General features: G+C 53.8%; 2 protein-coding genes across 2 annotated transcripts; one reads left to right on the forward strand and one right to left on the reverse strand.

The window, feature by feature from the left end:
- The first annotated feature begins 2,952 nt into the window (after window positions 1–2,952).
- LOC119819339 (NOTCH regulated ankyrin repeat protein) lies at window positions 2,953–5,139 on the forward strand. The gene has a single exon (XM_038337495.1). It carries the CDS (start codon window positions 3,022–3,024, stop codon window positions 3,364–3,366), a length of 345 nt encoding a protein of 114 aa, XP_038193423.1. The 5' UTR covers window positions 2,953–3,021; the 3' UTR covers window positions 3,367–5,139.
- Window positions 5,140–13,504: 8,365 nt separating this feature from the next.
- Tor4a (torsin family 4 member A) lies at window positions 13,505–16,284 on the reverse strand. Its single transcript, XM_038337269.1, has 2 exons — window positions 16,127–16,284; window positions 13,505–15,431 (listed from the first exon to the last, which is right to left on the reverse strand). The coding sequence occupies exon 2, from the start codon at window positions 15,393–15,395 to the stop codon at window positions 14,124–14,126; it is 1,272 nt and encodes a 423-aa protein (XP_038193197.1). The 5' UTR covers window positions 15,396–15,431; window positions 16,127–16,284; the 3' UTR covers window positions 13,505–14,123.
- Between the last annotated feature and the right edge of the window lie 386 nt (window positions 16,285–16,670).

The following is a 16,670-nucleotide window of genomic DNA, read 5'->3' on the forward strand; positions in this document are numbered from 1 at the left end:
CTCAGATTGCCTGGACTACCCCACCCAGATTTCCCCAGCAGGGATTCCAGAATGTGGTACCCCCTTCACAGCACTGCCTTCGCAGCTGCCAACTGCTAAGCACCCATCGAAGGAAGAACCGGAGAGGGGCATCTGGAGGGAGAAGGGTGCCCTGCCCACTCTTGCCTTCTAGGAGTGAGCAGAGGGTAGTGAGGATGTTCCTGGACCAACATTCTTAGGATCATGCAGGGAAGAAGCGTCAGGGTCCAGCATCACTGCCAGAATGGGGTCTCCTTAAATCCCAAGTAAGCATCACAAACACTGGAGCTTAATAGTGGGTCCCCTCAGACTCTCTGTGAGTCCCCTCCCCTCCCTCTCTTCAATAACATGGAACAAATGTCCACCTTTTGGAAGTGTCCTCCAGCAAACACTTGGGCGGCGCTTACTAGAAACCAAGGGCCCTACAGGCTTCCCCAAGCCCATCCTCCTATGAGGCAGCTACAGGAAGACATGGGTGTGGGCCAGGGCACAGCAATGGTGAAGGAGCATGAGCTAGGAGGGGATTCTGTAGCCATCACCCAAGCCCTCATGAAGCTGGTCACAGGGCTCCATCTCAGTTGCACAGAGGTAGCAGACCAAGCACATCTGTCTGCCCTTCGAGTCTGACACGGGGAAGGGATTCCTCAGGATAAGCTTCTATCGTGATAGGACCGCCACAGCAGCCGTGCTATTCTGCCAGAACTAGCTGAGCCGTCCAGCTCTCACCAGGGCTGCCGCTGATTTCACAGCCCCTGTGGTGGCGGCCTTGCGTTCCCACACTGAGCTCACACAGGGCCCCTTTGTCTGCCGCCTGCTGCGGATGTCAACAGGACTTTTCTCCCAGGCTCTGCACTGGGCAAGCATCTTGGATGCCCTTCCTCAGTCCAAGCTGGAGCCCACCTAGGTAAGGGCCCATCTGGGGACCCATTCACCTTCAAGGGACAGCCCTGGATTTGGTGAGAGGAAGGGCTCTGCTCACCCCCAAGTGTGGCCTCTGCCTCCTGCCTGTCTAATGCCCCCAAGCCCTATGCAGACACATGCAACCATGGGCCAACCAGGGAGCAGATCCTGCCCCTGTTCCCAGAACTCCCTCTTCTCCATGTCCACCTTGTTCTGGATTAGGACACAGCCAGCATCCCTAGAGGAGCCTCAGTCTACCCGCACAGCAGCGAGAACCTTGAGGTCTTGGAAAAGTGAAGCATGAGACGGGTATGGGGACAAAATGGATAGAATCCAATAGACTGTGGACCTCTGGAAGACTAGAGAGATCTCCAGGCTGCATATACAAGGGATTCAGGCTATCAGAAGGAGAGAGTGGCCCTTAAACAAGTCAGCCAGGGTCAGGCCTGAAGGTAACTGGCCAAAGATGGACAGTCCTGGGGAGCATTTACCTACTTTCCCCGTTTAGTTTAGCGATAGTCCCCCCCCCACCCAGAGCACAAAGCATGGTTGGGGGGCATGCCCTGATAATTATGAGACAGTTCTGGATCCAGCGGTAGAAGCACCCACCAAAAGAAGCTTCCCTAGATGAAGCCTGGCAGGGTGGTCTCCTCAGTTGAGGCATACAGCTGCCTGCTTGGAATTCCCAGCTCGGCTTCAGAAGAAATCAAGCCCTGGCGTGCCCTGCCTCCTGCTCCGTCAAGTCTTAAGATCATTCCTCCTTAATTTTCAGCAACCACAGCGAAGCTGTAAGCTGTAAAACATAATGAGGAAATGTGGAGCCTTGCCTCCCCAGCCAGCCAGCACCTCCTGCCTCCTGGTCAGTTGTTAAGAGTGGTCAATAAAATGTGGAGCTTACGGTTTGGGAATGACTCATTTCAGAACTCCCTTACGGGGCAGCGCTGTGGTCTCACTAGCCAGGCCTATGCACATGCAACAGGGAATGAGTAGCAGAAACACACATCTGAAGGAAGTAGTGACAGACTGCCCATTATAACACGCGCATGCACACACACGCAGAGAGGGGGAGAGAGGGAGAGAGAGAGAGAGAGAGAGAGAGAGAGGAGAGAGAGGAGAGATGAGTAGAGAGAGAGAGAGAGAGGAGAGAGAGAGAGAGATGAGGAGAGAGGAGAGAGAGAGAGAGAGAGAGAGAGAGAGAGAGAGAGAGAGAGAGAAACTGTCCCAGCCTTCTGGAGAGAGAAATGGAACTTCTACACTGGGGTGACTTGGGGGAATGGAGTTTCTTTCATCAGTGTGGATGGGGCCAAACGCAAACACTGCCTGGGCTGAGCTGCCTGGGAAGTTACACTGGAGTAGAAAGAACCAATGTGGTGGTGGGCTATGCAACCGAGAGGGTCCTGGCACTGCCATCCGTGAAAGACAGGTACCAGAGTGGCTGCGCGACGAACTCCCATTTCCCGAGATCTATGAAGAAAGAGGAAAACTGCGAGGGAGTTTATACACCCGGGGCAAGCGGACCCAGGATGTGGCAGCAGCGCTGGAAAAACCCTGTGGTCGGTTGCCTGACCAGCCCGTCTGGGGTTGACCAACACCAGCGCCCCCTGTCGTATAACGCCTAGTCGCACGACTCCGCCTTCGCCCCGCCCCCACGTGGGCACAACCCAATTGAAAGTGCCCTAATGTGCGCGTCAAGAGCGTCCATTGTTATGCAAATATAAGGCCCGTAAAAGACGCTGGGAAGCGGCGGGCGAATTAGAACTGCTTTGCAAAGGAACTCGAGCGGAGTTCAGTAGGAGCGCAGCCTAACACCGAAGGCACCAAGATTGCAAGCCTCGCGGCCTCCGCCTGAGCCCTGCGAACCAGCACCCAGCCCTGTCGCCCGCCCGCTTGGGCGTGGCTGGATGCAGCAGGGGTCCCGCGCGGGCGGCCCTCGGCCCCGAGTGCCCGGAGCGCGCAGGAGCGGCGTGCGGGGCCCGGGGGCGCAGCGCCCTCCATGCGCCGAGGCGTGCCTCGAGACACGCCCCGAGACAGCCCGGGGCCCTCATTGCAGCCGCCGCCCGCGCTGAGCCGGGGCGCGGCCCGCCGCCCTAGCTCTGCGGCAGCATGAGCCAAGCCGAGCTGTCCACCTGCTCGGCGCCGCAGACGCAGCGCATCTTCCAGGAAGCGGTGCGCAAGGGCAACACGCAGGAGCTGCAGTCTCTGCTGCAGAACATGACTAACTGTGAGTTCAACGTGAACTCGTTCGGGCCGGAGGGCCAGACAGCGCTACACCAGTCAGTCATAGATGGCAACCTGGAGCTGGTGAAGCTGTTGGTCAAGTTCGGCGCGGACATCCGCCTAGCCAACCGTGACGGCTGGAGCGCGCTGCACATCGCCGCTTTCGGGGGCCACCAGGACATCGTGCTCTATCTCATCACCAAGGCCAAGTACGCGGCCAGCGGCCGGTGATACTCACCCCGAACCGGGACCCTGACCTTCGCCCGCGTCTTCTCTGCTGTACCTTCCCGCCAACTACCTCGCTGTGCGCCAGGTTTGCTGGTCCGCGTGGAAATCGGGCTAGGTTTCCACGTCCGTGGCCCCCAGGGTCCGGGTCTCTGCCAGAGAGCGCCTCCCCTCGGCAGTCCTCGGAGCCTCGCGGGGCCCCAGAGCCTTCCCACGGCCCCCGACCGCCGCGAGGGTGGGGGCGGGGCGGAGGCTCCAGCCCATTTTGAAATTTGAGTCTCACACCGGGAGACTTCGGAATCCCGAGATACCGGATCCTCCGCTTGAAATGTTTTCTCCGGAAGGTGAAAGGCGAGGGCGGACTCGCGCTCCCGCCGCCGCCGCCCGTGGGACCCGCCCGCCCGCAGTGCGGCTCCCGCCGCTGGCGGCCGCCAAGCAGCCTCTACCCGACTCCACCATCTGCGCGCCCTCGCGCGAGGAAGGAGACGCTCCCGGTTCCTGATGTCCTAAACTATTTATCACGTGTGTGTATATTTGTGGGTGAAGTTTGTGCGCCTGAGTTTTTTTTGTTTGTTTGTTTGGAAATATTGTGCGTGGTTATGGGAGAAAGATGCATTTTTTTCCTTAAAACTAAAAACTTGAGTCTACCATTTCTTGGTTGCACTGAAAATACCGCCTAGCCCTATCGTTTTCCCATTGCTAGTCCCTCCCCCACCAAATCCCCGCCTTTCCACACCTCTCCTTGGTTCCTCTCCTGGATTCTGAGTGAGTTTAGGGAACCCAAGATCTGCCTCCCTTACCCCTCCCGTGAGAGGCCACCATCCCCCACACCCGCTAGTTTAGCAAAGTTCCACTGGGAGCTTGAAGCCAGCGTGGCTGGAACGTGGGGATTTTGAGAGGATATTACCCTTTCCTTGTGACATCTATTATAGTTAATAGTCGGTTGCACACTTTTTTAAAAAGTAAATGAATCTGCCACGATTAAATAAATGTCATAACATTTATGACAGAATATAAAATGTTAACATATTTTAAGCCAAGTTTTAGGTGTATTTTTTGAATCTTGGTTATAAACCCAATTTTAAAGGGCGTTGTATCCAGCGTTGTGAAGGCTGTTGTGTACCCATATTTATATTTTTATAAAATTCCTATAAAGACTGTGAATCATGCTATTGCTGAGTGAGTGGAAGGGCTGCTGTGTCCTTTCTCGGCCCGGGTTCCAGGACCCCTTTATGATCTGTGGATCCTGCCATGAGGGAGGGGCTGCGCCAAGGACCGGGACTGGAGGAGGTGCTGGAGCGTCACTTGCTGTCCCTGAAAGGAGGCTTCCTGGTTTCTGTGGTTCCAATTTTCTATGCAACCCCACACCCCTTGTTGTTTTGATCCTGGGAAATAAAAGGGAGGCTGAATTATTCAAATTTAAATGAGGTTTCCCCTTCGTAGAAGTGCTGCTGACCCTGCGTGCAAAAATGGGGAGCACTTGAGGACACAGGTGGGTGGAGGCCTTTTGTGCCGCCCGGTCATATTCGTTGGTCCTTCTGCAGCTTTTATGAACCAGTGTGGGAAGATTAGTGATAATGTCCTGACACTGGCAGACATTGAGACAAGCACAGATTACTTCAAAAGGAGTTTCTGTATGTTTTTTCTACATGCAAATGCCTTTTTAATTATGTTAATTAATGTTAAGACTTCCTAGGCCTATGTTGAAGCTTCAAATGGGTCCTGGTTTAGTCTCTTCTGTCTGTATGAAGTCTGGCACACTCCTGAGCGTACGATATAGACTTGTAGCCCAGCGTGAAAAATTTATAAATAAATTTTTCATTGGTCTTTTTATATTAAAAAATCTATCTATCTATATATATCTATATCTATCTATATCTATATCTATATCTATATCTATATCTATATATATATATATATATATATATATATATTGTTTCTTAGTTTTGGCCCAAGTCATGGCTACCCTCTATGCGGACAAAGATGGAGCCATAGCATTCCGTCTTTGACTAATGGTGATGAATGCGTGGCTTGTGGGTGTAAAGGCAGAGCTGGGTAACAACTGCAGGGTCTGATGGGCACCCCAGATGCCAGCCTGTGCCTGGTGCTAGGAGCCCTGGCCACCTCCCGAGTTCCTGGAGCTGGTGTCTCAACTACTTCCTAGTATTGACAGAGTGGCTGAGACCTCCCCAGGGAAATACCTGCTTATGGCTCTTAGTGTTTCCCACCCAGCCTGAGCGTTTAAGTCCTGAAGGAACTTCTTCACAGATGGGGTCATTTTAGATTGGGGGGAAACACTTCAAGTCCCTCCTGGGCAAGCAAAAGGCCTGTGGAGATTTTAGCTCGTGCCCACAGTCCAGGGCCAGCCACTCAGGAGAAAGCAGATCTGAGTCATGGCCAGGGTGCCCAGGCATGTGACTTGAGAAAGTACATAGAGAGGAACACAGTCAGCCCACTCCTGGGATCCTGAATGGGACCAGGGGAGGAGGTGTCTGACAGGCCAAGAACAGCAACAGCAGCCCTCAGAGGAGCTCTGTAGGGGTCATGATGTAAGTGCTGTTCTGCTAATACAAACTCCAGGCAGCCATCAATCCCTCCCTCCCTGCGCCTCTCAGGTTCCTACTCTTGAGGGCTTGGCATCTTCTCCCCAGCAACAGTAAGGTCACTAAACTTCCCAGGAGGGAGCAGAGGGTGACACTGATGCTCTCCAGAGGGACCCTAGAATCATTGTTCCCACCCAGGAGAAGCCACATCTTCCCTCTGCTCTGTGCTGTTCTGCACGGGAATGAGACAAGTCCAAAAACTATCCCATTGCTGGAGTCATTCCCTGGAGTACAGTGGCCTGATGTGGGATTCCCCGGTGGCTCTTCCAGCTCAGCAAACTGCCCACTTCAGTGAAGACAGAAGGAACTGACCCGCCAATTCTCTTAGTTCCCACACGCCTCAGACTGGTCCAAGTATTAATTTAGAATGTGAGAATGGGGCGGGGGGGGGGCTCAACAAGAATTCTCCCACCTAAAAGAGGCTCTAGGGGTTTCTAGGCTGCCACTGTGCAAACATGCAACTCCCTGAAATTTTCATTGGGAGTTACAGACTGTGTTGCCCATAGAATGGAACGAAGCTAAGAAGAGATGGCCATGCCGGGTATGGTGGCATAGACCTTTAATCCCGAAACTGGGAGGCAGAGGCAGGCAGATCTCTGTTTGAAGTCAACCTGGTCTACAAAGAGAGTTCCAGGCCAGCCAGGGCTACAGAGAAACCCTGTCTTAAAAAAACAAAAACAAAAACAAAAAAAAAAATGGTCAAGGGTGGAGCCCTAGAGGAACCCATTGTCTTTGCCCTTATCCTCAAAGGAAGGCACTGTTGTCTGGGCTGTGCTGAAGATGCAAGGCTCCTTCACGATGCAGTACTTAAGAAGGCAGGCAGATACACTCTAAAATAGGCCTTCCCTTTGGGGGAGCCAGAACTACAGAGAGGATCCCAGCTAGTAAGTCCCAAGAGTCCACAAAATACAGGACCACATAGCTGGTCATCTTGCCTTAAAGGGAGCCTTGGGCAGCACTTTGAGTGATATACAGTATGGTAGGTACTGCACAGAGCAGGTTGGGGTTTAGCTGAACTCTTTAGGTCAGGAAGGCTCAGCAAGAGGAAGGGCATGGCTCCCACGACAGAGCACCTTGCGTATGGGGTGGGAGCAGATATGGAGAAGTCTCTGCTCCCTAGACATGACCAATTCAAAGTTGCCAAGTCTCTGGTGCCCGTTTCCCTGGACTGTTGTGGCCCGAGATCCTTTCAGCTCAACAAACAAGCCCACTGCAGTGAAACTGGCTAGCCAAGTCTCTCCAAGCTGGTCCAGGTTAGGGCAGTTAAAAAGAAGGCATAGGTGACCCAGGTCCTCCTCTGCCCTGGCTTTCAGAGCTGTAGGTGTGCTTGTCACTAGGTGAGGGTGCAGGCCAAGAGGCATTGAGCGGACCTGGAGGGCTGTACACCAGAAGAAACCCTGGGAAACCCTGAAGGAAGGACGGACACCCAGAATGGTAAAGTCAAGGCCTGCTCCTGTTCTCAGGAGGGGGCTTGGTTCCTATCCATCTCTGATCTGACTCATTACATAGAGGACATTTACTGCCAGAAATGCAGAAATATCAATTTATATGAGTGGTGCCCAAACCCACAGGTAGGAACCAGGACACAGACCATTAAGGGGAAAGAAAAGGGGTTAGTCTGTCCCCAAATGCCTGAGCTCATCTCAAAAAAGGTCAGAGGAGGCGGAGGCATGCACCACAGATGAAGGGACAGCCACCCTTTGACCTGGGAAGGCCAGCTGTCTCCGGGTGCTCCCACAAAACCTGAGGGGAAGAGGCGACATCCACAGGCCTTGAAGGACTGGAAAGGAGGCCTTGTTCCTGGCTGGGACTGCTGAGGAACAAAGCCCAAGACCTCAGTACAAGGGCTTAGACCATAGGAGGGGCCGTCGAAGGTCTGGGAACCTCAGCAACTGCTCCTTCTGAGGCCTTGGCAAACCCTCCTGGGGCTCTAGGGTCCCTGGAGGCCGCCCTCACCCCCGCCCCCGTGCGGCGCATTCTTCTGGTTGGCTGTCCTTCCGACAGTCCCCTGCGCGTCCGTCTGTCGGTCTTTCTTCTCTCGCCTGCACCAAAGCCGAGGCCCTATTCATTGCCGAGGCCTCTGCCCTCTCCTGAGCTGGTCCCCGCTCGGCGAGCAGCTGCTATGCTAATGAGGGCGGCGGCGGGTGGGGCGGGCAGGCACTCACAAAGGCAGAGTCTTTACATTCAAAGCCAGCGGGGCCGTTCCTGCGAGCGCGCCAGGCGAGGCGGCGGGGAGCGGCGCCCTCGGGCGCACCGGCTGCCCCGGCACCCACTGCCGAGCGCGGTGTGAGAGCAGAGACCAGCTGTCGTCTGCTCGAGGTCACAGCCTGGGACCCGCAGCTCCTTAGATGGCCCTGCCTGCGCCCTCCAGACGCCCCTCTTAGTGGCTCGGGGACGCTCGGTGCACGTGCGCCTGGCTAGTAGACACCAATGGTGACACTGCCGTCCTCCCCGGGACAAGAAGGTTGGATAAGACCCAAGTCGAGTCTGAGAATCCTGGTTCAAACAGAAGCAGAGATCTCCGGTCACCTCACCAGAGACGGCGGGGTTCCCCTTCGGCCCAGAGGGACAGAGATAGGGGGAGGGGGTGGGAGGAGGGACTTTGGCACCAGCCTGGCTCTCTGGATTTCGGACGCGTCTTGTCCAGCCGGGACCTCCCTATCCTCTGATGACCACGGCCCTTCCCGTCGGACGACTTTGTACAGGAGTTCAGGAGCGAAATAAGGGGTAGGGGGAAAGGGTGGAAACTGGGGAGGGGGCGGTTGCGGCTGGCCTGCGGGACTATGCTGCCGCCCTGTGGCCACGGCCCGCAGTGCGGTCCCCGCCAAGAGCGCTAGGTGAATGGCCGGAATAGTTGACTGTGGCTGAGCTTCTTGTTACCTAAGACTCCAGCCTCCATCCATAGGAGGCAGGCAGAGAAGGTTGGGTGACGTGCTTATGTCACGAAGGAGCAAGAGCTGTCATGGCACAGGTCTGAAAGGCCCGAGCATCTGGGGCCCTGCCCCAGGGGTGGGGAATCGACGAGACAGGTTATGGGACAGAAGGCAAATTCTCAGGAACTGATGACAGCAGAACCAGACAGGCCAACTGACCGGGCAGCCTGGGCTACAGCAATGGGAGATGGCTTTAGTGTATGACAGGCACAGCAGGCCTCGGCAGTGTTGCTGAAGTTAGACTGATCGTTTGTGGGATGCTCAGGTAAGCAAATGGATCAGAAGGCGGTGCACTTGGTGGGAGAGCAGCCCTGGGTGCATTCCTGCATGATCAAGGCCACCTACCCAAGTGGGATCCCTGGACCACTCCTACAGTCCCTAGGATACCCAAACAAGCCTGGAGTGGTGACCTGTCACCAGGCTCTTGGCCTGATGATGTGCTGTCTTGAGCAAATGGGGAAAAGGCTATTCCAAGGCCCAAGACTTCAAAGCTGGTTAGCAGAACACAATTGTAGCCCTGCACACAAGGGCCACACTTTTAGTGGCTTATAAGACACTTGAAATGATCATCAGGAGAGGTTAGAATGTGCCTCTGGGTCTAGAGCCTGGGGCCTTGGCAGGGAGCCATGTGGGCAAGACCCCTGTGTGCTGGCACTTGTGTGCTGACTACTACCTGCTACCATTAAAAACTCTAAACCTCTGAAACCATTAAGTCAATTACATGTTATCTTTCTTTTTTCTTTTTGTTTTCTTTTTTTCAACAGGGTTTCTCAGTGTAGCCTTGGCTGCCCTGAAACTCACTCTGTAGCCCTTATAGGCCTCAAACTTACAGAGATCCACCTGCGTCTGCCTCCCAAGTGCTGGGATTAAAGGCGTGCGCCACTACCACCCGACTGAAACAGCATTTTTAAAAATTTTTAAAAGAAAGAGAATAAAAACTGATTTTACAGGGCCAGAGAGATAACTTTGTGGCTAAGAACAAGCCCTGCTCTTGCAAAGGACCCTGGTTCAATTCCCAGCACCGGTGTCTGGCCACTCACAGGGCGTGTAATTCCTACTCCAAGAGATCGAGCATCCTATTCTGGCCTACGAGGGCACTAACACTTACATAAGCATAATTTAAAATGATCTTTTTAAAAAAATAGGGGTTGGGTTGGGGCTGGAGAGATGGCACAGAGGTTAAGAGCACTGGCTGCTCTTCCAGAGGACCTGGGTTCAATTCCCAGCAACCACATGGTGGCTCCCAACCACCTGTAATGAGATCTGGCGCCCTCTTCTGGCATGCAGGCATGCACACAGGCAGAACACTATACATAATAAATAAATCTTTTTAAAAAATTAGAGGTTGGGCTGGGTGATGGTGGCACAGGCCTTTAATCCTAACACTCAGAGGCAGAGACAGGAAGATCTCTATGAGTCTGAGTCTAGCCTGGTCTACAAAATGAGTTCCAGGACAGCCAGAGCTGTTACACAGAAAAAAAAAAAAAAAAAAAAAAAAAAAAAAAAAAAAAAACAACACAAAAAGGGAACGAACGGGGAGGTTGGAGAGATGGTTGATTGGTTAAGAACACTGGCTTTAGGGAATTGGGAGGATGGAAGGAAGTGTAAATATTTGAATGGAAAAATTTTTTAAAAAATTAAAAAAAGAACACTGGCTTCTCTTGTAGAAAACCAGAGTTCAATTTCTAGCACCTACATGGAGGCTCACAGCTATCTGTAACTCCAGTTCCGGAGAATCTGATTCCCTCTCCTGGCCTTCCCATGCACCAGGCATGCATGTAGACATATATCCAGACATATATCCAGGCAAAACACATATATACTTAAAATAAATAGATAAAACTTTAAAATAATGATAGTAAACCTTTAAAATGATTTTTTTTTTTTTGGTTTTTCGAGACAGGGTTTCTCTGTGGCTTTGGAGCCTGTCCTGGAACTAGCTCTTGTAGACCAGGCTGGCCTCGAACTCACAGAGATCCGCCTGCCTCTGCCTCCCGAGTGCTGGGATTAAAGGCTGAAAATGGGAGTTTTTATACTTTCTGATGGATATGCTTACTCCACTTTCCCAAACCTAGAGTTGAATAAAACTATTTCCTCCTCCAACTTCCGTGGGCTCCACAGGTTTGTGAATGCCAATGGCCCCCATAGACTCATACATTTGAATACTGGTCCCCAGCTGGTGTAATTATGTGGAAAGGATTAGCTGTGACCTGGTCAAAGGGGTGTCACCAGGGTTGTGAGGTTTCTAAAGACTGAGACCACTAGGAGCTAATTCCCTCTGCTTCCTGCTTGTGGGTGGGGAGGACGATGCAAACTGAAAGCCTGAGGCCAGCCTGGGCTACACAGGCAGATCCTGTCACAGAAACAAAACAAAAAGAGAAAACACATGAAGAAATGTGAGTTCTAGGTCAACTAGGTTCTCATTGAAAGTCTGGCTCCAAAGAATAAGAACTGGTTATTTATGGACTTCCTGCACAGTTCTGGCTACACTACGAAGCCCAGCTTCCCGTCACACTTCCCTCTTCAGAATTTCTCAAACACCTACGTGTAGGGAAGTCATTCGGCCAGCATGGTGGAATCCCAGCATTTAGGTGGCTCGCAGGTTCAAAGTGAGCCTGGGCTACAAGTGTGAGACCCTGTCTGAAAACAAGAATTATCATTTGATTTGAGTGTGTGTGGGGGGAGAGAGGGTTTCTCAGTTCCTGGCTGTCCTGGAACTTGACCTGTAGATCAGGCTGGCCTTGAACTCAGAGATCTGCCTGCCTCTGCCTCTCAAGTGCTGGGACTAACGGTGTGCTCTACCATGTCCATCTCCAAACCCAGGAATTATTAAATAGAGCCTTTAGAGAGAGAAGCAGGTGGGTTTCCCACTGACAGATTTCAGTATGCCTTTCTCAACCCATAGGCGAAGCAAACAGAAAATCAAAAGAAGACAATAGAGCCGGGCGGTGGTGGCACAGGCCTTTAATCCCAGCACTCAGGAGGCAGGGGCAGGCGATCTCTGTGAGCCTGATCCACAGAGTTCCAGGACAGCCAGGGTGAGCTTCAGTTCACTCACAAGCATGATGCAACCTGTTCAGCATTGGGTGTGCAGGCCTCTAAGACCGGAAATTGGCCTCGATGCAGTTATTTTATAAATGTATTGTTCTATAAATAAATAAAAAAATCTGCATGGGTTTGGATCTTCACTAAATCGATGCTCTGTAGATGTTGTGAGCGAAAACAAACAGCCTTGGCTGGGTAGGAGACACCTCCAGGTGGTTTTTCAGATGACAACCCTGGGGGCCTTCTTGGGGAGTGCTGAGGACCCCCGCATCATTCTGCAAGGACTGGCTAGCTCCCCCACTCAGCAGGTCACACACACAAAGCCCTTGAAGCATCAACACAGAGGCCTGAAGCAGAGCAAGAGCCTCCACCTTCCCGGTGGCTAAGCAGGTAAACTAAGGTGGATGGATGGTGAACCTCTTGGATTCCCTACCTCTGCATCCCGTTGCAGCCCTAGCCCAGTCTTCCAACCTCAGAGCAGAAGCCCTGGAAGGATGTGCTGGTCTCCTTCCAGGTAAGATCTGTGTGCCGGGCTCCACAGGCGAGGGTGTCCGTCTGCAGAGTCCTTCTCCCGGTCGTCTGGCATCACATAGATCCATAGAGCCGGCTAGTGACCTAGGGAAACCCGAGCTCGGGTGGTTTCCTAGCAGGTCTCCTCAGGGTGGGGGAGGATACACCACCCCTGGAGGGGCTCCTCCTCTCTAACCTTTTCGAGTGTCATCCCTTGCGGTGCCCTCAAGCCCCACTTTCGGGATGTGCCTTTTCCTAACCCACAGTGATGAGCGTTCCCAGGCAAGGGCTGGGTGCAGCCACCAGGGGGCAGCGCAGAAGTTCCCAGAACTCTAAGGAGCCTCACACCAAGAAAATTCCTCAGCTCCTAGCTCTTGAGCGTGAGCAGATGGAGTTGAGAGGGCTGAACCTGGGACACCGAAGGCTATAGGGGCCTCACCCACGTGTACCTGTGATACCCAAACAGCTCCACTCTCAAGGAAAGGAGGTCTCTGCCTCCAGCTGAGCACAGGCAGAGGCCTCGATGCCTTTGGCCATCCCCTGGGTCCTGCTGAAAGCCTGAGCTGCTCCCTACCTCACCCCACTGGACCTCAAGCACTCCTGATGTTTCCGGCAAACAGAAGCCTCAAGGCCCTGTTCACTTTCACTGCTGCCATTGTTTGACTCAGGGGCTGTCACTCCAGAGCTGTGACAGGAAGGGGCCAAGTGGAAGGACTGAGTCCCTCAGCACTAGGACAGACTCTAGTGACCCTTTCTAGGGAAGCCTAAGCTGGGGGGTTTTCGAGCAGGTCTCCCCAAGGTGGGTGGGGACACATCACCCCCCTGGAGACGTTTCTCCTCTCTGACTTCTAGTGAGCACGACCCTGAACCCTGTAGCTGATTCCAAAATCGTTCTGAATGCCTCTCTGGAGCAAACAGAGCAGGGTCTCCACTTAATCCACATTCAACCAAGTCTTTTTTTTTTTTTTAAACAAGTTCTGGATCACAACATTTTTTAAAATTTTTATTTATTTATTTGTTTGTTTGGTGGTTGGTTGATTTCTCTGTGTAGCTTTGGAGCCTATCCTGAAACTCACTCTGTAGACCAGGCTGACCTCAAACTCACAGAGATCCGCCTGCCTCTGCCTCCCCAGTCCTGGTATTAAAGGCGTGCACCACTGCCACCCAGCGATCCACAACATTTGAGGGGTCCCACTGGATCCACTCACTGGCTCGTAGACAGACATCTATCCACCCTACTTACTAGCTTCTCGGGAGGGCCTGGACAAGCATTCCCCCGCCTTGGGGCCTCTAAGTTAAAGAGGCATTCAAGAGATGACAGTGTTTGCCAGAAACGTGGGGACCAGGTTCCCACTGCAGCCACTCACTCTCTGAGATAATCTGTACCGCGAGTGCATTCGTCCACTTCCCAGGGTTATGGGAGGTCCTATCACATGTTCTGGAACATGAAGGACATACATAGTGGGAGCTGAAGAGGGGGTACCAGACTATAGGTAGGAAGGTGGCTGCTTTCCTGGTGACCCTAGGGGATCTCAAGGCTCAGGGATAGAAGAGGAAGTGGGGGGCTCAGAGCTCAACCTCCCTAGCATCGGGAGTGAAACAGCTTGGAGGCCACAAATCACCTGATATTCTTCCTGTTTTCTTCAACAGTTCAAATACCTGGGGCCACTGGCTAGGGTCCAGCCCTTGCAGGCTTGTGCTGCAAGAGGTTGACCTTAGCTACGACCTGCTTGCAGCCAGTGATGGCAAATTCATGTCCAGCGACTTGGTAGTAGCTGAGCTGCTCTGCCAGCTGCTCTGCCAGCGCTTGCTCGGGAAAAAAGCCCTCCCCTGCCATCTCCTCTCGGAAGCACTTGATCACATCTGGCTTGTCTAGTAGCAGGAAGGGCACGATGGTGGCAGTGTTCCACAGAGGGTGTTCCCGGGCCAGGAGCTCCCGGAGGCTGGAGTGTAACTCCTCCTCAGTCTGAGTGTTGCCTGCACTGTGGAGGTGTGGGGGCAACAAACGTGATGCGTTCCGCAGCACAAACTGTGTGATCTCTATACCACCAGCGCCACTCAGGAGTACATAGATAGCGTTGTGGAAATGGTGTGAGCGCTGTGGCTGCAAGAGACCGTGCAGCTCATCCAGCAGCGCAGGTGGCAAGAGTTCAGCCTCATCCAGGACCAAGAGAGGGGTCTTCTCCTCGGCCTCAGCCTGCGCCACCACATCCGCCACACGCTGTGCCAGCTCCTTCCGGCAGTCCTGAACCGGGCGCAGCTCTGGACAGTGATGTCGTGCATGGTACTGCAGCACCAACGCGCCATCCTCCAGCACTGCCTGGAAGTGGCGTGCCAGCAGGCGCCCCACGTGACTCTTGCCTACACCACTGGGCCCATGCAGAGCCAGGAGCAAGGGATGACTGTGAACGTGTGTAGCCAGGTAGTCCCGCAGCAGGGCCATGATGCGACCCACAGCAGCTGGCTGACCAAACACAGAACGCCGCAGGGCCTTCTCCAGTCCATCGAGGTCATAACGTTGTGCATTATCGTCCAGATTCTCGATGGCGTTAAGAACCTGGAATCCCACGATGGCTACAAGCAGCAACAGACAACGCTGTGCACGGCTCTGGCGCTCTGTGCGGGGTCGGTACTTCCGTGAGGTTTCAGGGTAGAGCACTACCCGACTACGCCGCCTACGCTTCTTGCGGGGTGTCCTGGAAGACAACTCCGTCAGGCTGTCGAACGTGAAGAATTTAGGTTGGTCTAGGTCCGCCCGCAGAGCCCCGGAGCTGCCGCTGGACCCAAGTGCCCCTGTCCCAGCGTCCGGTTCAGAGCCTAGCTGCAACAGGCGCCTCTTGCGCAGGACGCAGACGCGGCGGCGCAGACGGAGCACAGCGCGCACCGGCGCGATCACGCATGGGTCCTTGGCCTGGGGCTCTAGGCTAGTTTGGCCGCGATCCATGGCGTAGGAGCTGTACTGGGCATGCAGGTCCCCTCCCTGCAATAGGAAAATGGGAGGATCTCCTGAGTCCCTGATCTTAGCCTCTGGGGGTCGCTTAAGGTACTTTACTGCCACTGGCTCCGGTCTCGCCTCGCCCGGTGACCAGGAAGCCGCTGCTCAACAGGAGGGCCCCAATGCATGCAAATCTCTTGAGTCCTCCCAGAAAAGGCCCAGGCCTTGAGGAAGTGAGGGGGTGGGGTAGGGGTGTTGTATACTTTATCAAGCTGCTGACTTCCCTCTTGAAGGAAGAAGCAGAGAATTCGAGGTCACACCGCCAACGATTAGGGGTATAGACCGGTCAAAGTGGACCCTGCACCACCCCCCAGGCACCTATGAGACTGTCAAAGACCTTCTAGGTCCCAAGTAGGCCCCTTGGACCAGAGGACTCAGCACCTCGATGAGCTGAGAGTGTCCCCATACTCAGGGACAGTTTGTGGAAAGGAAAATGCAGAGCAAACTTTCATGTTTTTGAAAATGGACCCTAGTACTGCCCCCAGTCACAACCTAAGCCTTTCGACCCCACTCCCACCCCCAGCCCCCACTCATGCTCAAATCTGAGGTCCCTCAACATCCTCCCAGTAAACACAACAGAGCAGAAAAATGAAGAGAAAAAAAAAAAAAAAAGGCCGGCGAAAGGTTACAGCCCTGACATTGAGGAGGCTGGCCTGAACCTCTACCATCTCAGCCCCTACCTGCGGCTGCTCAGACTCCCCAGCTCAGTCACTCCCTTCCAAGGCCAGGAAGCAGGAAATGCTAGTCTTCCCCACAAAAGGTGAGGTGGGTGGGTCAGGGTCCGCCTGGCCCAGCTCAGGCTTGAAAGGGGCAGTGACTCCTACAGGTCCCCAGGGACCGAAGCAGAGGAAGCTCTGGGGAGGTTTCCGCTGAGATGCAAAGGAAGTGAGTCAGGGGTGCTGGCAGGCGGAGCGTGAGCTGAGTGGAGGAGCCGGTGGGGGAGGCCTGACTGACCGGCCTAGAACCCCTAATCTGCAGTTCATCTTCTCTTTGTCCTGTGGCTCTGCCAGGAGACATAGGGAGGGAGGGACCCTTCCAATAACTTCCCCTGGGCTCCTGGCATTCAGTCTGCCCTGGCAAAAACTAAGGGACCCTAGAGACCCTAGGGAGGCTCTCAGCTGCTGGTGAGCAAGTAGAAGCAGGCCATTCGCTCAGCTGGGTGTCTCCTAATACCTTTTCTGCTTTTTCCTCTCTGCTTGGATTCCTTCCCCTACCCTACCACCT

This window comes from Arvicola amphibius, chromosome 7 (assembly GCF_903992535.2).
Source record: "Arvicola amphibius chromosome 7, mArvAmp1.2, whole genome shotgun sequence".
In the NCBI taxonomy this organism is placed as follows: domain Eukaryota; kingdom Metazoa; phylum Chordata; class Mammalia; order Rodentia; family Cricetidae; genus Arvicola; species Arvicola amphibius.

Coding starts and splice junctions, on each gene's coding strand:
- LOC119819339 (XM_038337495.1), top strand. CDS start 3,022: ATGAGCCAAGCCGAGCTGTCCACCTGCTCGGCGCCGCAGACGCAGCGC.
- Tor4a (XM_038337269.1), bottom strand. CDS start 15,395: ATGGATCGCGGCCAAACTAGCCTAGAGCCCCAGGCCAAGGACCCATGC.